Source organism: Motacilla alba, chromosome 18, assembly GCF_015832195.1.
Source record: "Motacilla alba alba isolate MOTALB_02 chromosome 18, Motacilla_alba_V1.0_pri, whole genome shotgun sequence".
NCBI lineage: Eukaryota > Metazoa > Chordata > Aves > Passeriformes > Motacillidae > Motacilla > Motacilla alba.
In genome coordinates, this window is record NC_052033.1 from 8,275,296 (window position 1) to 8,297,058 (window position 21,763).

At 39.6% G+C, this 21,763-nt stretch overlaps 1 protein-coding gene across 15 annotated transcripts; it reads left to right on the forward strand.

The window, feature by feature from the left end:
• Nucleotides 1-298: 298 nt before the first annotated feature.
• On the forward strand, nucleotides 299-21,679 carry ZNF207 (zinc finger protein 207). Of its 15 annotated transcripts, none has more exons than XR_005259370.1 (14): nucleotides 299-487; nucleotides 1,922-2,048; nucleotides 2,481-2,619; nucleotides 3,176-3,343; nucleotides 4,007-4,082; nucleotides 4,579-4,626; nucleotides 6,443-6,543; nucleotides 7,557-7,717; nucleotides 8,514-8,606; nucleotides 9,816-10,058; nucleotides 10,724-10,886; nucleotides 11,041-11,187; nucleotides 11,441-11,520; nucleotides 15,623-21,679. XR_005259370.1 is itself a non-coding variant. In XM_038157347.1 (13 exons), the coding sequence occupies exons 1-13, from the start codon at nucleotides 447-449 to the stop codon at nucleotides 11,446-11,448; spliced, it is 1,515 nt and encodes a 504-aa protein (XP_038013275.1). In that variant the 5' UTR covers nucleotides 299-446; the 3' UTR covers nucleotides 11,449-12,101. The 15 variants fall into 15 exon arrangements, 11 of the variants coding, with proteins under 11 accessions (XP_038013275.1, XP_038013273.1, XP_038013272.1 ...); XR_005259367.1 differs by having other exon boundaries at nucleotides 300-487; nucleotides 11,041-11,224; XR_005259368.1 differs by lacking the exon at nucleotides 11,441-11,520 and having other exon boundaries at nucleotides 300-487; nucleotides 11,041-11,224; nucleotides 15,623-15,677; nucleotides 19,141-21,679.
• Nucleotides 21,680-21,763: the final 84 nt, after the last annotated feature.

Consider the following 21,763-nt stretch of genomic DNA (forward strand, 5'->3'; position numbering starts at 1 on the left):
TTGTAGCTGCCCCATCCCTGGAAGTGTTCAAGGTCAGGTTGGATAGGGCTTCGAGCAATCTGGTCTAGTGGAAGGTGTCCTTGCCCATGGCAGAGGAGTGGAACGAGATGGGCTTTAAGGCCCCTGCTAGCCCACACCACTCCGTGCCTGTTCCTGTGACACGCTCAGGTGCCCCAGGCAGAGCACTTACAGCCCCGACTGAGCAAAATGGCGGCGGCGCCGTGAGGCGTCACGGGACAGCCCGGTGGGGGCGACCGCGAGCGCGTCACGTGGGCGCCCCCGCCCTGCTGGCGCGGTGTGTTCTGGGAGCTCGCAGGCCGCGGCGGCGCCTGAGGGAGCTCGGCCGCCATTTTGTGCCTCTCGCTCGGTCCGGGGCGGCCGCGCGGGCGCTGCGGCTCTGAGGGAGCGCTCGGCTCTCTTGCTTTGTAGGTCGGGGCGACGCCGCCATGGGCCGTAAGAAGAAGAAGCAGCTGAAGCCTTGGTGCTGGTATCCTTTTTTGTGGGACGCGGCGGATGCAGAGAGCTGAATGGGGGAGGGTAGCGGCGCGGCCTGGCGCGGTCGAGGCTCGGTCCCGTTCCGTCTCGTCCCGAGATGGGGCTCAGCCCTTCTCCCCACGCTCCTTACGGTTTGTCTCGGTGCTTGGCCCTGTCCCAGCCCTGCGCTCTTCGGGATGGGGCCCGGTCCGTGCCCTTCCTGTGCTCCCCACCCCCCGCACGGCCTCCGGCCCGCTCCCGTCGCCCTCGCCGAGGCCGCGGCCTCCCGCCCGATCCCTAAAGCTGGGGCAGCGGGAAATGGAGAATTGTCTTTATCTCTTGAGAGGGAGGATGTTAAAGGGAGAAGATCCTGCTACTGGTAAATACATTTATTCACGGAATGAGGTGGGATGTGGTTAAAAGAGAATTTTTTAAGATTTTTTTTTTCCTTCGTGACGGGGAGGAGCTTTCAATTTGTAATTGCTGCATCATGATCAGGTTTAATTTTTTAGTATCCAGAAATACTGGTGGAGTTTTATTTGCTTGCTCCTTCAGAATGTACTCACTGTTGTGGAGTGATTATAAATTTATCTTCTCTCTTACGTTTCTGTCCTCTAGAATTGTTAAATAAAGACGTTTAAAAGGTACTCCGAGGTATTTTACCATTTTGTCTTGGAAGGCAGCTACGATTGTTTTAGGCATTAATTTATTTCACGTTTTGGTGAAAGCACGGGACACATTGTGCTAGCAGTGTTAACGTTTTCTTAATAATAAATAGCGAATGTGTATTTGTCTCACCTAGGAAAATGTGTGGAGTGTTTGCTGAAATATCAGTGCTGACCCACAGAAAGGAAATGCAGTTTGCCTCTTGTGTTATGTAGATGTGCAAACAGTTTTTTGCTTAAAATATTTCTTTTTAAAAGCAGAGAATTCTTCAGTTACTGCAGCAAATTATGCTGTGTCATAAAAATTGATAGCTAGATAACTGGAAGAGAAAGGGAATTTTAAACTAAAACCTCTGTTCTCTTTTATGATTGTTAGTTACTGATAATTGATTAAAGAGGCACTTCTGAGTGATTTGCATAATTTCCTTTTTGCTGATTTCAAGCCTGTTTTTCCTTCAATGCTGTAGCTGCGTTCACACCCCTGAAGAGAAAAATAGGTAGGACTTGAAAACCATGAGTCAAACAATATGGAATCAGATGATGATTCTGATTGCGTGCAGACACCTTCCCACTTCTGTACCTGTGTCAGGAGGGGTGTGCTGGACCAGATGAGGGTGTTTGTTTTCAGACATCGATGAAATATTTGTCACCCTTTGAATGCTCAGAGATGCTTCTTGTGCCTTTCCTTTGCTTCAGAAAAAAATCACACTGGTGCTGATTACCTCAGCCCTATCTAAAAGGTCAATTCCAGTATTAAATGTTTCCTTAACAGTCTTCAATAGGTACTGTAATAGGGATTTTGATGATGAGAAAATCCTTATACAGCATCAGAAAGCCAAGCACTTTAAATGCCATATATGTCATAAGAAACTGTATACAGGACCTGGTTTAGCTATACACTGCATGCAGGTAAGGCGTTTTAGATTTACATGAGCTTTTCTTCACAGTATCTAAAATTTAAATTGAGAGTCCTTAAGAAGGGGGGTTGGGGGCTTGCAGAGTCTGTAAAACTGCTGAGAAGAAGACAGCAATGGCCTGTTTGCAGCACAGGAGTCCTGCTGTGTCAGCAGTCAAATGGCCGCTGTGCAGCAGAGACCTTTCTCAGGAGTTCTGTAGGAGTGAAGGAATTGTGCTGTCTCAGTTTTTTTAAGTTTATGTAAGCTGGTTTTAGGGGTAATAGTAGTTACCAGAGATTAGGAGGCACAGATCAAGAAAATGCTTGACCAGAGAGATTAGTCCCATTAAGGATGTTCCTTTCTGTCTTCAGACTGCCTGAAGAGCACAGAGAATTTACCCTGAGATGTGGTCAGCAGGATTTATTCTTTTTTTTTTTTTCTTTAGGTACATAAAGAAACAATAGATGCTGTTCCAAATGCTATTCCCGGAAGAACAGACATTGAACTGGAAATCTATGGAATGGAAGGCATTCCAGAAAAAGACATGGAGGAACGGAGGAGGTTACTTGAACAAAAAACTCAGGGTAAGGTGTAATGTGGCTGGTTTTCTGTCCTTTCCCTGGTGTGTTCCTTACTCTGCTGGGGCACTCAGTGAGGGTGGGATTTAATGCTTTCTCTGACAGCAGCTCCAGGCATTTGCCAGCCACGTGGGAGGGATTTTCCCTTTCCTGTTCAGAAGTAGCTGCTGCCAGAGCAGCTACAACAATTACCTAACGAATATGGGCATGGTCATTTATTTGTGAGGGTAAGGGGAGGAAAGGCTAGAGGTAAAACTGTCCTGATGATTCCCAGATGCTTCAGTTTCTTTGCTGTTCAAGCATACCTTTGGTTGAACTGCTTTGGTCTATGCTGGACAGCATGACACTGACACGAGGGCACATCCCTCTGTATGTTCAGGGTAATGGCAATGTGAGTCGTGTTCCTTCCCTTTATTTGTGGCTGTAGGTGGGCTCGCTCAGCATTCTTTCTTTGTCTTTCTGTGACTTTTTGAACACTGGCAAGGCTTGAATTTTGCTATTAGTCAATTTTATGGCATATAATTTGTGTTCCGTTTGACCGTATGTGTTGTACTGTCTGCAGAGAGCCAGAAAAAGAAACAGCAGGATGATTCTGATGAGTATGAAGATGATGAATCTGCAGCTTCAACTTCATTTCAACCCCAGCAAGTTCAGCCACAGCAGGGGTACATTCCCCCAATGGCACAGCCAGGTTTGCCTCCTGTGCCAGGTGCACCAGGGATGCCTCCAGGTGAGTGGGTGTGTTATGTTAGGTTGTTGCTGAAAACCTCAGTACAAACATGAATTGCTGCTTGTGTGCTTGAGTAGCAATCTGCCCTTTTAACACTGGGCTCACAGAATAGTTCTGGGAGGTGCAAATAAGTAGTTTGTTAATTTTCTTCCCCTGTTCTGTGCACAAGCACATCTTCCTTGGTGGACTAGATTCAGGTACCTGATGCTGGCCTGTAGATTGAAGGCCTCTGGTAGTAAAGCAGGATAGTGCTTCAAACAGAAGTCTACCAGTGATACTTGCTCGTAGTCTTTATAACAGGCTTTTGGGAGCAGGGCAGAGCTGCTGTGCATCTGGAGACATCTAACACAGAACAGGCTGTTCATACACAGGCCACAGATGCGGTGAGGAAAGCATTTTAATCAGTGAGTGAAGAATGGTCTCTTGTAATAAGATGTCTTCTTGGGAGACCACTAGGAAAATTCACAATCTTGCAGGGCTGAGGACAATCAAAGTCAAATTTGCAGATAGTACTTAATATTGCACTGTTTGTAAGCAATATTATTTCAAAACCCAATCTTTTAGAACTTGCTGTAAAGCATTTATCCAGTGTAAACTTACTAGATGACATTTGTTTGCAACTGTATGTTATCAGAGTTGTTGAAAATTTTTTTTTCTTTTAAGGTATACCCCCCTTAATGGCAGGTGTTCCACCTATGATGCCTGGAATGCCTCCAGTTATGCCTGGAATGCCACCTGGGTGAGTAGCAAGAAAGATGTAATATTACATGTTCATATTGTGCATTTTGAACTGTCGCTGAAAAATTAAAGCTAATTAAAAGAATGTATAATAGCGAATTGTGAACTCTGTAACTTAAATATTTAGATTAACCAAAGAACTAGATGGCTGTAAACCAACATGTAAAATGTGGCCAGACTGGGTTTATCTATAAAGTATCTTGCCTTTCTCCTGACTTAATAGTTATTAAGTAGTAATACATTAATACAAAATTTTGTTGTGTTGGTTTAGAGCCTTCTGTGAGCCACTGTTCCCTTGTGTGTTGCACATACGTTGTGCATCTGGTTATCAGTCATCAACATAACAGGAAAAAAAGTACTGGGTAGTTTACATTTTTCTTGTATTTTGGGCAAAAGATGTTGGTTTTTATGCTTGTTATGGGGTTGACACCATACCCTATCACAATGTGTTTGGAAATTCACAGTTAGATTTTTGATTTTGTCATAAATTTTCACAGATTACATCAACAGAGAAAATACATGCAGTCATTTTGTGGTGGAAACATGTAAGCATCTCATTAATGTAATTCTAGGTACATTCATTATGCCATTTTATGTCATGTTTTTGATAAGCTAGAAATTGTTTTACTGAAAACCTCTGAATATTGCCTGAGAATTTGGGGAAGGTGTCTAATTAGGTTTTGTCACTGTATAATACGTGAAGGTTTTATGTTTTTATCTAAATGAATATTACAAAACTGCATGTGAAAGGCATTCTACAAAATATAAACCAAATAGACCCTTAGAGACTTAAAGCCTTTCTTGAACCAGAGCTTGAACAGCTCCATGTACTCGATCCTCCACGCTGCAGGACATTCTGCAGGAACTCAGTTTAGATTAAACTTTAGGTTAACTGCGGTGAAAGTTCATTGTCTTCTGAGACATAAATATTAATTTAACAGCCTTTGAATTTAAAAATCATATCTTAGTCGAATATGGTGTGGATGCTGATCAGAACTTAAGCTTTTCTGGGTGGAAACTCAACAGAATTTAATCAGGTTGTTGGACAGTTAGTCCTCATTAAATTCCTTCTTAAGTTCAGGTGAATGTTAATGTCACCTGTAAAAACGCAAATTAATTTGCCAAAATTTCACTGCATTTCATTTTGGGAGGAGAGGATGGTGTTGCATTATGCTTTTGTCTATTCTAAAATTTTGCTTACTTAACCTGATTAACTTTTGTTTAAAAATGACCAAAGAATTAGGAGACACAAAGCAAGTTTGGTGTTAGTGTGACACCAGTTCTAGCACTATCTGCAGTTTCTCAGAAGTCATTCTTCTGGAGCAGCATGCAGTGAGCATCCAGCACTTGTTTTGATGTCTGCTGGGTGGCAAGACTGACTTTGCCTTTTCCAGCCTAAAGAGGGACGATGGGTCTGTGGTCCCAGTCACTGCTGCTTCTGCAGTGGTTGTTCCCTGTGTAGCAGTGATAGATGAGTTGAGAGCAGAAATCAGACTTGCCAGCAAGAATGCTCATCTTCATGGGATTTGATCTGAAAACAGCAGTGGTGAAGGTGTCTTAACTGTCATACAAACAGAAACTACTTATTAGTGGGGTTTTGGTTTGTACTGGAGTGCTGCAGATCAGCTTATCTTGCTCGCTAAAGTAATAAACATTCTTTTATTTTGTCTCCCTAATCTGTTTTTGAATGTCTGCAAAAAATTAAGCAAAATTAACTACACTTGTTTGTTCCTTGTAAAGGGCTCATACATATTCATTTAGGAAGAGAAACCAAATGGTTTCTTTTTAATGTGGAGAAAAAATATGTTACAATGAGGATTTTTCATATTAAAAAACCAAAATCCCACTTTATCATTAGTGTGTGGAGTGTTTTCTGTAATTAAAACTCCAGAAGCTTTCTTGCCCTATGGTCTCTGCTCTGCTTTTGTCAATATTTTTGGATAGCTCTACAGCTCTGGGTTATCTGCCAGTCAGTGTCAGAGGGGAGCTGTACAGTGATTGTAGTGTGATTGGAGCTAGCTGGTTTTCCTACATTCAGACTCCATGAATGTACTGAGATCAGGTTCTTGGAACATTCTGCTGCAACTTGTAGTCTTGAGAGAGATTTCAAGAGACACTAGTTCTAGAAATCTCATATTAGAGGAAGTGAGATCTTGAGAAATTAAAGTTCAAATGAGTGTTTGGGGTTTTGGGTGCTGGGTTATGTTTTGGTTTTATTCTTGTGGAGGTGGTTTGGATTTGTCTCTCTTGATAGCTTCTTGAAATTATTTACCATTATTTTTTGTCTAATACAGGGATGTGCCAATTGTCTTAAAACTTTATCATGCGTGTTCATACCAGTGCTCATTTTCTTTTCAATAGGATGATGCCAATGGGTGGAATGATGCCTCCTGGGCCAGGAATCCCACCTCTTATGCCTGGTATGCCACCAGGTAGGTCAGGGTTGTCGAACTCATACTATGGTGAGAGTTTAATTTTATTTATTTATTTATTTCTGCTAAGATTTAGAATTTATGTAAAGAACATACAGACTTGTGCCACCACCTTGATGTGGTTGGACTGCCACAGAAGCCACTCTTGTGCAGAGGTGGTTGATTTATGGCTTCTGATTATAAATAATTATTTAACTTTTGTACCATCGCTAAAGTAAAAAATAGAATACCTTTGTTTTTGTTTATTGCATTTTCTTTTTTTGGTTTATTGCAACCGTTGTGGTGCCTGGGCTGTCTTCATCCTTTTTTGAATTAATGTTTGTGGCTGCAGTTGGAAAACAGTAATGACTGAAAATGTGGAAAGTGGAAAATAGTTGGGTGGTTTACCCAACTAATGAGCCTGCAGTGTTGAGAAACTTAACTGACATTTTGGTGTCTTGCCATAGCTAGAAGAGTTGTTTGTTGTGGTTGTGCAGCTCTTAAGTTCCCTGGGTGTTCCACCTGGCCAGTAGCTGGTTTGCTTGATGGAACCCATGGGAGCTGTTAACTTCCCAGTGATCCTCTCCTAGAGCTCCACACACACCAAGTGCAGGTATTGTGGTGACACTACAAAATGTCTCAGTCCACTTTATTGATGACCCCAGCAAAGCTGGCAGTGGTTCGGTCACAGTTCTGGTACTGTTCAGAAACAATTCAATCTCTTAGAATTTGTAACAGTGCCATCCATGCTCTTGGCAGCATATCTGCAGTGTGTCAGAAGCAGTTACTGCATGAATTGTATTGGTTTATTGAGAGCATAAACTTCATTATTGCAGCTTTAGTAAAAAAAACTTAATCCAGCATTGCTCTAAAGTGTTTGGGGTTACTTCCTGTGCATGGTCATTGACTGGTGACTGCCTTTGTCATGTTTTATTTTATTGTTGCCTTAAAAATACATCTTGTAGTGGGAAGCTTTGTTCCAAGGAGCACTGGGAGTGGGATTGTCTAAGGGAATATTTGTGCTTCCTGGAGCCTGATCGCCACCCATTGTTTGTGGTTTGTAGGGATGCCCCCTCCTGTTGGGCCTCGGCCTGGCATGCCTCCAATGACACAAGCACAGCCTGTTACAGCCCCAGGCATTCTGAACCGGCCTCCAGCTCCTGCTGCAACAGCACCGACCCCACAACCTCCAGTTACTAAACCACTCTTCCCAAGCGCGGGGCAGGTAAGGTATCCCAAAGCCTGGAATCTCTTGTTAGATTCTTCAAATTGCCACTATGTCAGTAGTGCCTGTTTATTATTGAGGAGGCCCTAGAAGTGACTGGTTCAGGTTTTTGCTTGGGTTGATGTTTAATTCAGTGTAGTGCTTGAATGAATTTTAAAATACTCTTTTGTTTATCTTAAAGCAGCTGTGAAACCAGACAGAAGTTCTGTAAGCACTAGGGGAGAGAGGAGTAGGCAAAAGACTCTTAAAGGCCTTTAAGTTTGTTGTTGTTAAGGGAACTTTGGGTGGGTGAAGAGATGTGTTAGCTGCAGGAGTCTGATTGCATAGAACTCTGCCTAAAATTTACAAATTAAAAATCTTGACGTGACTTGTTCTCACTCATAATGGGCTCTCTACTGATAAATGGACGAATTTACTCTGTAGTCTTGTTAAACCGGTTAAACATTGCCTGAGTTAGGAGGTTTTTTTACTTCAAAAAGTTTAGGAGTAAGTCAGTGTAGTGAAAAGTTAATTTCAATGTTTTGGGGGGGAAGTGGGGAATTGATAGTGGCTTGTGACCTCTTCCCTTTGAATGCACTTTTTCATGGGTCCTGGAGTTCTTACTTGCTTTCAAGTGTGTTGCAGAGGCCTTTGTAATGTACTGTTTGCATTTTGGGCTTCTGCGGGGGACGATTCATGTTTACAAAAATACAGTCCTTTCATAAGAAAGGGCTTAGTATAAGAAGTCCTTTCATTTGGATACTTTCCACCCATTTGTTTGGAGACTTTTCACTGTTTCCTTTCTTTTATGCTACAGATGGGGACACCTGTCACAAGCTCAAGTGCAGCTTCCTCCAATTCAGAAAGTCTCTCAGCATCTTCTAACGCTCTGTTTCCTAGCACAGCACAAGTACGCAGGAAGTCACAGTTTAAAACAAATTGCTTTGCAACTTAACCCTTTGGACCATTCTGTAAAATCTAAAATTGACTAAACATCTTCAGATATTTTTTGTTATATTCCTGATTATGTTTAGCTGGTAAAACTGCAGAGTCCTTGATAATGAGTTGCATCTTACCAGAAATAAGCTTGTCAAAGTGCCCAATTTTTCTTGGTGTGAAAGAATGAAATGCAACATCCTGGTTCTAAAGGGTTAAAAGAGCATGAAAGCAGTTAAATGCATTTTAGTGGGCAGTGGTTAGCTTGATGCATGGTGAAGGCTTTTTAGTTTATGTTGTTTAATATGTTACATCATAATGTAGGGAATTTTAAATTTGCATTATGTGCAAAATGTTTTGGTTTTGTTTTGTTTTTTTTTTTATTGAGAGGTTCAGATAATTATGAATATCCAGTGACTAGAAACAAAAGCATTCTCTCATAACTTATGTGTGCTTTGGAGAGTGCTGTGTCTTCAGAGACAGCTTTGCAAAACAGACTTTTACAGGGTTTTTGTAACAGAAGAGTAGGAGAGATGAAATGTTGAAATCTAGTGGACCTTTTACCTGCTTCCGTTGAGTCTTCATTCACAAATAAGATTAAAGTTCTGTGGATAGACATAGTACTTTGTGAAAATACTGCATTGTGTTTATAGAGAGAACGCTTAGAGCCCTGACACAATAGAGCTTTCTTAAGTATTTGATTAAAATATTTTTAAATACATAATTTTAGTGAATACTAGCACTTTGAGCTGTACTCTAAACTAATGGTTGCTGAAACATGTTAATTTAGTGAAAGACTAATGAATTTGTGCTTAGAGGCTCCTAAAAAATAGTGATTCAGGAAAGATTTACACATTTGCCAAATTCAGTGTTTGAGATAAAATAGTAGGGTGTTTTTTTCTTTGTTCCTTTGTTGTGGTGGCTTTTGACCTGCAGATTTTAGACTTACCTGTGTGTGTGTGTGTGTGTGTATATTTATATGTATACATACCGGGGTTTATTTTGTCTTAGTTTGAGTTGCTCTAGTATGCAATAAGGCTGAACTTTACTTTTGTCAAGCTTGTATCATTATATATCTATCTTACTGGAACGTTTCAGAGGTCTAACAGTCATCATTTAAGTTTTCTTTAATGAACTTTCCTTATTTGAGAAATAAGTATTGATCTGTCTCTGTGTTTCACAGGCTGCAGCAGCTGTGCCAGGGCCAGTTGGTACTGATTTCAAACCTTTGAATTCTACACCCGCGACAACAACGGAACCCCCCAAACCAACATTCCCGGCTTACACGCAGTCTACGGCCTCAACCACTAGCACGACAAACAGCACTGCAGCTAAACCAGCTACATCTATCACAAGTAAGCCTGCTACCCTCACAACAACCAGCGCAACCAGTAAGTTGATCCATCCAGATGAGGATATATCACTGGTAAGTTAACGTGTTTTCACTGTCTTACTGAAAAATGCAATTTGTGATGATATGGCAGGTTGAATGGAATTTCATCTGCTCTGCATTATGTGTATTTTAGCAATGGTGAGAGTGCAAACTGTGCAGAGCAAATGTAACTGAGAGAACTTCTTTGTAGTGTGATGACTGGCATGCTGCAGTCTAACCTTTGATGGTGGTGGGAAATCTCTCAATCCAAAATACAATTTGGACTTTTACTGCACGTGTCATAAACTTAAAGTTAACTGGAACTGGGTACTAAGTGTAGAACAAAAGCCTGAACACTTTGAAATTGTTTTGATGCTATTACAGCAGTTAGAAATACGGAATTTATGGATAAAACAAATGAACATTAATTACAGTTCAAGATCTTTAGGTTTGTGTTTTTAAGAGAAAAAGGCTTTATTCAGCTGGGGGAAAGGGAGGATTTGAGTTCCATGCAGAATACTCAAATTGGTCTGAATTAAGGAAGAAAGTCTGCAGAAAGGGGGGCAAATCCTGCTGCTGCTGCTGCATAATGTTACTAGTAGTCTTTGAATTTGTAAGATAGTTAAAATAGTATAGTAATCTATTTTGTTGCACCTCTATTTACTTTGCTTTTGGTGAGTTTTAACATGATCTGTTGTGATTGTTTCTTCTGCTTTTAGGAAGAGAGAAGGGCACAGTTGCCTAAATACCAGCGCAATCTTCCTCGACCAGGCCAGGCTGCCCTGGGTAATCCACCGGTTGGACCAATTGGAGGTATGATGCCACCACAGCCAGGAATTCCTCCACAACAACAAGGAATGAGACCTCCCATGCCACCTCATGGTAATCATAAGTTTCCCAGCTTACTGTTTTTGGAAAGATTTATGAGGTTACCTATGCTAGCAGGGAGGGATGAAGCTTTTCACAAAATGCACTTCTCACTATTTAAAAAAAAATTTAAAAATTATTCTTTGCATCTTAACTATTCTGTTTATAGGTCAGTATGGTGCTCATCACCAGGGCATGCCAGGATATCTTCCTGGAGCAATGCCTCCATACGGTCAGGGACCTCCGATGGTGCCCCCGTACCAGAGTGGACCTCCTCGCCCCCCGATGGGAATGAGACCGCCCGTCATGTCGCAAGGTGGCCGCTACTGATGCTCCTACTCGCGCTCTAATAGGTTTGGAGATTAAACCTTTTCTCATCTTGTGCTGTTAATATAGCCAAGCTTCCGTCAATTAAGGCTTCATTGTGACTCTTAATAAGTATCTTCCCACATGCAAGGAGCTATTGGACATTCTTATTTTACATGGGAAAAATTATTTGGAATAATAACAGGAACTTTTCCTGATGTTGCAATTTATACTGTATGGCTTCTTTTTCATGTTTCATCTAGGTTTTTAGAAGTGAAGTATAGTAAATATGGTTCGTTAAATTGTGAAGGCGCTGGAATTACATGAACATACCACCTTAAAGGCAAGTTCTGTAATGTTACGTTGCTATTTGTGAGATGATGCCTTCACAGCACTTCAAGTGCTGTTGGACTTCATGTCCCCAACATAGTTTGGTGAGGGCTGTAACTGTTCCCAACTACTTGTACATTAAAGTCTGAACTTGTAACAATATTTAATGTATTTAGAGTTCCTCCTGTTCCAGGGTTTAAGTAAACTGACCCACTAAGGTCATGTGACTTTTCTGTACCGTTATAAACTTCATTGTAATAAAAGAGGAGAAAAATTTATATGCCTTTTTATTCATGACCAGCTGTGGACAACTGCCTAAAAGGTTTGTACAGATGCATGCCGTGGTAGCCATTGGTGTAATGAACACAGTTATTGGTGCTGTTTTGATAAAGTCTGAACTCCTTGTTCTAAAAAGTCACTCCTTAGCTGTACGTCTGAGTAGACAAAGACCTGTACACTTATTAACTGGCTCCTCAAAACTGAGGCTGCAGGAGGCACATCCTAACTCTTGGTTGTAACTTCTCTTAATGCATATGTTTCTTTATTTGTGCTTTCTTGTCCTCAATAAATTTTAAATGATTTCTAGTTCTGGCACTTGCTTGTAGGATATGAAAGTGCTCTGAGATACATCCTAGTGCCGGGGTGTGTCCCATTAGTTCACTCTGCAAATGACACTTTTTAATGTGAAAGTGCAGATGGATTTTAGGATCCTTTTAGGTGAAGATTTCTAGAAGCTTAGGTGCATGGCACATGGGTGAGTGACTTCCAGTAAATGTATTGAAGTTGACCTGCAAAAGAGAAATAGTAGCTTAACCCTCTTAATGCATAGAAGAGGCAAAGCAGGCAAGAGTAATGTGTTATGCTGTGTTTTTACTTTAAATATTCAGAATTTCATGTTTTGGCAGTCTCTGAAAGGTGAACAATCTGTAACCATCTGTTGTGTGCTGTGATCACATGTTATCTAAGTTTTCTTGAGCCATTCAGTGAAAGTTTCTGGAGTAAGAGACATTTTTATCAAAGAGACGTATTCTCTCTATGAAGTAGTCATTTCTCTGTTTATAAGAGTAGAGTGACAAGTTCCTCTTAAGGTTGTAATTAAGTCTGATATCATGTGTTCTTGTGTTATACCTCTGATAAGAACGTAGTGGGAGACTTTTTGGAGGGGAGGGAAGGGAGAGCCTCTCAAGCTTCTTCTCAACAGGGAAAAGAGTGGTGAATTTTTCATTTGCAGGTCAACTTTAAATACATGTTCCCAGCCTCAAGCCTTTTCTGCAGTTTCAGTAATGGGGATATCTCTTCTTTAGTGTGGAGTAGAAGGATCATCAGCATTTTTGTGTCATTATATTCATAGATGTTTTTGTAGATAGTGGAAGTTTTTCATTTAATTTTAATACTGAGCATCATGGCTCTGTTTCTTGAAAGTCTTGGGGTTTTGTACAGCACTTCACGTGGCTCTATTGTGTACTGTCTCTTGAAAGTGCAAAAATAACAGTACATGTAAACTACTACATTATCTCAGCTTCTGCACTGTGGTCACAGAATGTCTCAAAAGCATTAGAGCATCCAGTGCAATCTAGTTGCAGCTGAATGGCCTTAGTTTAACCATTAAGAATTGCCAGGCACTTTTTTCTGAAGTGTTGAATTTTAAGACCATAAGTCCAAGCCTCTGTTGAGAAGCAGTTCTCTCTGGTCACTGGTATCTACTGATCACCTGTCAGATGTGCAGTATTTGGCTTGCAAATGTGCTGAGTGGGCCTTGATGTCAATTCTTTTGTTAGCTCTTCATCTTGCTTTAGACATAAGTCTAACAGATAAAACTTGTTTTGCTGAGGCAGTACTTTTATACTCTGGTTTTCTTCTGCTTACCTAATTAGGATCATTACGAAACACTGAAGAGATTTTTCTGATGTCTTATATTTGTCCTTTTTATAATATTACACATAAAATTCGTACATTATAAAGTGATCTTAACTACTGCTTGTAAAACTACTTCTTGCTTTTTCTGAAGATCATATTGCTGCTCTAAGGATGCTTTGCCCTTCTGCCCCAGTCAAGTAAATTCCTTCTCCCTTTGGTGTCTTTCTGTAATTTTCCGTATGATGTTTCCAGACCCCTACTTTTCCTGGGATAAAACCTAATTGCATGCACTGTTAACTTGGCATATTCTGCAAGTTGTATTAGTTAAGCTTCACTCTTTTAAACAGCGAGTGTCTCATTCTGATAATGGTACCATTTTGTAGCTAATACTGCATAGACTTAAAGTTTGAATGCATTTTAAGAATAATCTTTCCTTAGTAATGAAGTTACAAAAGCCCCTCGAGTAAGTACTGCCACATGTATTTCATTGGTACTTGCATACAAGCAGGTGATCGATTTTTCCGCAGTTTTCACCTGGATGCTTCGTTTCCTGCTCCTGTCATTCCTGTGCAATAAGAGCTGTGATGTGGCTGCCTTCAGTCTTCAGTTACTTTTGTCTCTTGTGTGATCCTTCTGTAAACAGGCAGATGTTTTGGTGCCTGTGTTGTCTGGTGGTCCCTGCCTTCATTTCTTTCGATACTGCTTCTTGATGTTCAGAGAGTTGGATTTATGGTGCATTTACCCCAAAACAGTAAAACTACTTTGAATGTAATAGTTTCTTGTATAAAGACAAAGACTTAGTTTATCCTACCAAGTGTAATCAGCATGGCTCTGCCGGCAAAGTCCCTGATGTAATGCAGCCATGAAAACAGGGTTTTGCTTTAGTTAATCCTTTCTTGGAAAGAGGTTGCAGAAGCCTTTATGATTACAGAAATGCATATCTTGTGTAGCTGTTACAGGACCCTAGTGATGTAATTACATAGGCAGAAGCTTTGTTTTTTAGTTGTTGCCTAAATTTGCCATGGCAACTCTTGCTTTGAAGTTCACACTTGCAAGTGCATTTTAACCAGTTTTGAAATTGCAATATAATGCAAATGTTGAATACAAAGGATTAGGCTACAAGAAAATTTCAGACACAGGTGGGAAAATAGGCTTAACAAAAAACATGCCTGAATTTATTGTATCTAGGATTCTGTAGAAGGTTCTCAATTATTTTATGCGTGGTCTCAATATCATAATAAGCAGCTGTTCTTTAGAGCAAAATGGATGAGACTGGCATGAAAGAACCTTGAAAAAGCCTGGGTTAGTTTTTTAGAAGTCTTCATATAACTCGTCCATACAGCCATTAGAATAGCCTTCTGCCACTGGCAAAGTTGCTTTAAATAAAATACCACTTAGCTGGCATATGTAGGCTGAAAATTCTTCTGAAACCTTTGGATTACTTTTTTTTTCCCCACAGACGATATTTTAGGTGCTAATAATAAATTTGAGGCTGGGCTGTTAATCTAATAACAGTGGATAACTATTCCTCGCTCTGTGCATGCATGGGACAGTGTAAACAAGCTTCTAGAAACACATTCAGCTGCATCTGCCTTCTGTGGTTTCTGCCAGTATTTTAGTCTGTGGAGCTCTGGAGCAGTACTGACACAGAACTGGTTAACTTACTATCTTAAAACGTGGATGAAATTGAATGGGATAGATAACCTACAGTTACTTTATAGGAATCAAGTAATTCTGGATACAAAATGAAAACAAAAATACCAAGATTACTTTGGTTTTGTGAACAGCAAGAAGGTCATTATGACCTTCAGTTAAATTGAGACTGATAAACCAGTCCATGAGCTGGGGCCACAATTTAAAATGGTAACTAATGACACTTCTTAGTAAATGTCTTAATAATTGTACTGGTCTAGTTTCTACATGAACACTAAGACAAGGGTGAACATTTTCAGTGGCTGGTGGAATCTTTAACTCACCTTTTCATGAACTAGTACAGCAAATACTATCAGTTATGGGAAAAATGCCCCAAGAAAACTGACTGACGTTCCATTGATCAAGATACAAAGCAAAACAAGCTGTCCAATTCAGAAATAGCTACCAACAACAAAAAATACTGCTTGGACCTAACAAAAGAGGTGTTATAGCAGTCATTTTCTTTTGTTTGCTTGATCACTGGAATTTTGTTAATTTTTAATGCATGTCTTTCACTTAATTGGGTCATGTTTTTTCTAAAATTCAAATTTTTCTTCTTCCTATAGCCCTGCCATAGGACAGGCTGAGGCAGAGTCTCAGTGTTGCCCTGTTCAGTCTGAGGCAAGTGGGATTTATTTTATTCATTCTGGGGGCTTTCACAGCTTTATGGCTGTTGGATATTTATGTCCCCAAACTTGCAGCAAGTTTGGTGAAGGCCCCTAAATTTATTTTAATTTAGGTTTTTTATTCTCTTTTGGTAGATGGGCTCTATATTAATATTTATCTTTTTATTATCACTGTGTTTTTAAGAGTCTTAAGGGGAGGGAAGATGTTTTAAGATGTGTGGGTACCTTTTCTCTTAATGGAATGCATTTCCTTCAAGGCTGCTCAGGTAGTCCTTAAGACACACTTCCCCTCCCCATCTTTCCCTGCATTGCATTGCATTTGTGCTGTATTTGTTTTTGGGTTTGGTAGTGTTCATTTTGTGTAGTCTCTGAATTAGTGGCATGTAAATACCAATTATCAGTGTTTTCTGAGGATATGTATCTATTGAAAACCTGAAAGTAGATTTGAAACTAGTAAGTTAATTGCTACAAAAAATTTGTAGCCCAAATTACAGAATACAGTTTGTTTGAAGAAGGTTAAGGTGTTAATACTGCTGTGTTTGTGAGCTGCACCTCAACAAATATTAATGTAGAGCCCTGTGAAGAAATACAGATCAGGTCCAAGTTGGTAACACAGAACAGAAGAGTGAGAAATCAAAGCTGCAGATTTTTCAGCTTGCCATTTTCAGAGAGAACCTTTTCCTCAATCTCTTTTTCTTCAGTTCAGGGAGAACTTTTTCCTCCATCTCAAATACATCAAATTAGAAAATGTTTTGACTATTGCAACAATAGTAAGAGTTGAAAAACTTCTCTTTTAAACCTTGTGAGATTCTGTTGCATATTCAGAATTAACTTTATTTGAAGTTCCTTCTTTCACGTGGTGCCTAGCAAAAATTTCTACCTTTTGTGAAGAAAAAGGTGCTCATTCTGTTGCAGATACATTGTTTGTGAATGCTTGAGGCTGCTTAAAGAAAGCTTTAGAACATCAGGTTTTGCCTAAGGAGGTCTTGCAGCATACCAGCAGTGAAATAGTAAAGAAACAAATGTGGGAGTCTGGTTTGACTTTTTTTTTCAAGTTTTTGAGATATTTTTAAAGTTTGTGATGAGGCTTTTTTATGAGCATAGTTGTTTATTTCTTCAAGATTTTGCTTAATAATGACCCTTAATGAGATTTCAAGTAATTTGAATTCAGGGATAGAGTTGTAATTAACTTAGAGTGGATTGCACATTCTGTTGTACCCTTCTTTGTTTGTACTCTGCCCTTTGCATTTTTCCTGTAGACGGCCCCCCCCCCCCCGCAAATCCTTGTCTGACTGGAAGATTGACATGTCCTTGTTAACTGTTTCAGAATGGTTATTGAGCATGGTCTTGCTTTGCTAATTCTCATTGTGGTGCTCCCCCTGATAACAGTGAAGATGAGAACAACTCTTCAAGATAAACTACTGCAACTAGTACTTCTTTCACTTGCTTAATTTATAGGACCATTTGGCTTAGGTTTTTTTTCCCTAGAATGTCTAAGGAAACTGTTTAACTGAAAATAATACATTGTGGGGCTTGTACTTCTTGCTTAAAGTATCTGAATCTCTTAGTCTCAAAATAAAAAATAGGCGAATTTCAAATGCCTGTTTATTTTGAGGGATGAAGTGTGTTCTTAGTTACATTCCAGTATTGCAGCTCTCATTGCAGCAGTTTGTGTATCACAAAGTTGGACATCTTGCTGTTAGTGAAATTTCTTTACTAAAGGTGGCAGTATTTCAGTGACATGACTTTTATCGATATTAACAAAATGAGTTCTTGGAATTCAGGTTTTTTTAAGCTTAAGAAAGGGGCACATAACTTTTTTTAAGGAGCAGGGTTTACTGGTACTCTGCTAAATTGGGTAAATTTGCACCTGATCTATTAAACAAGAAAAGTAACTTGGAGATGTGGTAAATAAAGTACATACCACACATGAAGAACTTCAAAAAAATATGTATGCTTGCAATCAAAATAATCAGACCAGGGAACCAGTGGTAGTGACTGGGTTCTGTAAGAATGCAGCTGCCTGTGACTGCTGTTCTGTCTGTCATGGTTGGGCTAAGTTGGAAGTAGTTCAGAGAAAAGCAGGTTTTGGGACAGCCATTTAAGGGATCAAGAGGAATCAAAGTCTTTGTAAAGTGTAACGCATATAAAAGTTCTTTCTGAAGTTCTGAAAAACACTTGGTGAGAGGTTTCTGGCACACTGTAAGCAGCAACTTAGTGCAGTCTTGATTGCCAGAGCACAGATTCCCAGTAAGGCTCTGTTAAAGGAAATGCAGTTCTACTGCACTGTTGTGAAGGTGTGGCTGAGGGGACTGAGCACTGGAGCCTGCTGCTCTGGCAGCCAGCCACATCCTGTCCTGAACCACAGGATCCAGGGTGTTACCCTCTAGCCATTTGTTCCTGGCATCCTGCTGAGTCAGTTCTGACTGTCCCTGGTACAAATAATTGTCAGGCTTGGTACTTAAATACCTGGGCATATACCTGGACGCTGTTGTGAATAGTGAGGCCCTTGTATCTTCTGAAGAAGTTTATAAAACCTCCAAAGTTCTTGCAGGCTTTCTTGCAGTAGGGACAGTCAGCAGCACTGCTGTTTTAATGGCAGTGAATTTGACTTCTGCAGGAAGGTTTTTCTTCCTTGAGGATAAAAAGAAGTGAAAAAGTTTTGAGGAAATAGTAGAATTTTAATGCCAATATCATCTTAACTAAAAGCAAAGAAGCACATGACATTGAGAGCTTGAAAGCTTCCTTATAAAGTCTCTTGTTAGCAGTTAAAAGTGTGTCTGTCTGACAGCTAACTGCCTTATACAAGGTTCACGCTTCTGACATCTTAAACTTTTTTCCCTTAAATTTTGTTTTAAATCTCTACCATATTCAGAAAGGGGGCATAGGTTGTAGAATTTCAGCTTCTGCTGCTCTTAATGTAGAACTGGTTTTTGCTAACAGCGATTTTACTTACCTGAAATGAATGCAGTACAACCAAAGGAAACTATTTCACCATTTTCCAACTTAGGAAGTTAATGTAATGCTTTGAGATAAAGATGTCATGCAGAGCTTTTTTTTTTTTTTCCTCTTTTTTTCATTGAGTTACTTGGACTGAATTCTCTAGCTTCTTTCTCATAAACTTAAGTGGGAAAAAATATATTTTGCTCTTTCACTTGTAAAGTCCAGAATAAGAAAACACACTTTAGGACTTTAATGAAGGAACCTGGCAATGTAAGTATTGTAATTTCCTTTATGTTTTTAGTAGGCAACAGGTGACCTTGTTAAACTTTACGGGTTATGTGTGAAAAATCACAAGGGCAAATTGAAAGTAGTTTTATAGTTGCCTTTACTTCACATGCTTTTCTTAAGCAAGAAATTACAGTAATTGAAGTTTGGCAGCTTTTTTTTTTTTAATAAAAAACTAAATTATGGGTAAAACACCTTGGTTTAATACAATTTGTGTTTCTGTTAACTAGCAGCAGAATTTCAGCATTTGCTACTTACTGGTAGAGAAGAAAAATTCCACAGAACTGCCAGTACAGGTTAGTTTAATCTGTAAGTACCTGATGTTCCTATTTGAAATAATTTGTTCAAATGATACCACTTTAATACCTGAGGGGAATTTTGGTCTCTGAAATGTGATTGTTACCTACTACTGATTCCAGTAGTGAGTGAACAGACTAGATTTTTTTGGAAGATCTATAATGGATTTAACTATGCTTGTGGACAGGTAAAAAATATCTGCAAGCACCTTTAAGGAAAATTTATTACAGAATCTTGACCAGCAGCCTTTGGTGTTACTGAAGAATGTCAAAATCACTGTGGTAACATGCCAGTTATTAATGAGGCTGTTTTTTTACCAGCAAACCAGCAGGGTCCTGTGTTTGTTGTGTTGGGGATTAAGCATTTCTGTTTCTAAGAATCCATAGCAGTTTGTAATCTTTCCATTTTCTTTAGCTATTGCTAATTACCCTTTCTTACTCACAGATTTTTACTTTGTTAGGCTGGTAAGCCAGGAGCTTGTTCTTCTGTGCTTTTTTAATTACCTTTGTCAGTTCATTTCAGCACTTCATAGGCTACCTACAAACATGGTTTTGTCCAACTGTTAATCTTACATCAGAGTTACTGCTCTGCCTCTATTTTAATTCTGCCCTATTCCATATTCCCAGAAATTCTGGTATTTTATTTCTATTGTATAGAACGTTTTATACCTTAAAACAGGAAAGATTCTTTGTGAATGAATAAAAGATGCAGCTTTCTCTGGAATGGCTGCACATATTTATTTCTGTTTAGACTTTGTATATCTCATCTCTGGATATCAGTAGAAGAGATGAAAACTTTTTCTGTGCTGTAGCACGAAGCAGAGATCCACAGCTGGATGGGCTGTAAGATTGTGCTTTAATTCACTTTTAAGGCCATGATGTCCCTCTCTGAATTTGAGGGGCTTTTGACATCGCTGGTGGGTAATTAGTCAGTACTGGGAAGGTCATAGTTATGTGGTAGCTGAACAGACTCTTCAGTTTTGGGGGCTCATCTGAATGGTCAAGAGTGGGTTTATGAGTGACTTGCCACTTCCAGCAGAATTGCTTGGTTTAGGGTCCCAAAATCTTAAACAGTGCTGCAGAATTCATCATAAAAACACGCACAGTTTCAAGGCAATTGTATCTTCCCAGGTTTTAAAATAGTTACTCTTGCAGCCCATTGCCTGTCATCTTGTCTACATTAGTTCTTGGTAATTAACACTGAATTGCTTTGTCTTCAAAATGAGCTACAGGCAAATTTCTGACTAATGTTGCATAGGTTTTTCTTCCTAGAAGGGGGAAAAAAAGGAAATCATACATTAATGTTTACAATTTAGCTTTATCTCTCTTTGCTTAATCTTAATTGCAGGTATGCAAGAATAAAAGGGATACCTTGTTGTGAGGCCATTACCCTGTTAACAGAATGTGTTTGTATTTCTTATGCCATCTGTGGTTGACCCTAGCTGATGCTAGCATTAATGCAATGCTCAGTACTGAGTTGGAGTGAGTAAATGCTTTTGGCTGCTCAGTTACCTTATCAAGTCCTGATTTTGGCAGTGGCTGGATGCAGACCTGCACTACTTGTACACCAGCCTGGCAGTCAGTGGGGATAACTCAAGGGCAGAGTATGTTCCATAGTGTCTTAACAAAAAAAAAAAAAAAGTGCATTTCTCCAGGATAGATTGTAGTAGAACTCTGGTAGAAAGACATCTCATTGTGATACTTTAAATGGCAGTTACTTATGGTACTTCTGGTAGGATAAAGTTTGTTTTCTTTTGAGATAGGACCAAAACAAGACTGGAAATTTGAACTTTGATTACCAGGTAAACAGTGTTAAATTGTAGCTCAACTTCTGACACGCCATTAGAGCAACTGTCCATTGTAAAGTAGTTCAGCAGTCTTCCCTCCCAGTTCTGGTACTGTGCATTTGGAACAGTTTGTCGTTTCCCACTTTTTCCGTAGACTCTTTGCTGACTCCCAATTGCCCTTTTAGTGTTTCTGGTCACTGTGCAGCAAACTCAAAATGAGCAAACTCCAAGCTTGTTTTAGTACCTTCATAAAGGACCTTGAAGCACATGAGTGAATAGTGTCCCCTCTCGGTAGCAGTATGGCCACAAAAGTTAGTGTGTTGTGAAGGGCTTTTTTCTGTAACTTGATACTGCTTTTGTGTTAAGTGGTATGAAAGGGCTGGGATTACTGATCTTTTTCAAAAGACAGGTGGTGGCAAAATACTGGTGTTGAATTTAATTCAAGAAAGTGAGAGACTGGTAAGTATATGCATCACTTTAATGCATGCAAATAATAGTAACAATAACAAGCTTAATTTTATAGCGTTCACTTTACAAAGAAGATTAAAAGAAAATATGGAGCTGACATCATTTGCATCCACTGGGAACCTTCTCTGAACTGTTCTTCAGGAATGGGTCATTGCACATACAGCCATCTGTAATGTGTGGCATTTTGTAACAGTCTCTTATTAAACAGAAGAGAATCACTGTTTCTGTGTATTTTTCTTTTCTCCTCTTGAAAACTTATTTAAATTATTATTGCAGCAGATGTTATGGTGAGAATACCGTGG

Bases quoted from the DNA above. Each gene is read 5' to 3' on its own strand.
- ZNF207 (XM_038157345.1), top strand. From the start codon at position 447: ATGGGCCGTAAGAAGAAGAAGCAGCTGAAGCCTTGGTGCTG. The intron at 4,083-4,578 runs GTGAGTAGCAAG...AAATTTTCACAG, and splicing joins ATGCCTGGAATGCCACCTGG to ATTACATCAACAGAGAAAAT. The intron at 10,887-11,040 runs GTAATCATAAGT...TTCTGTTTATAG, and splicing joins ACCTCCCATGCCACCTCATG to GTCAGTATGGTGCTCATCAC.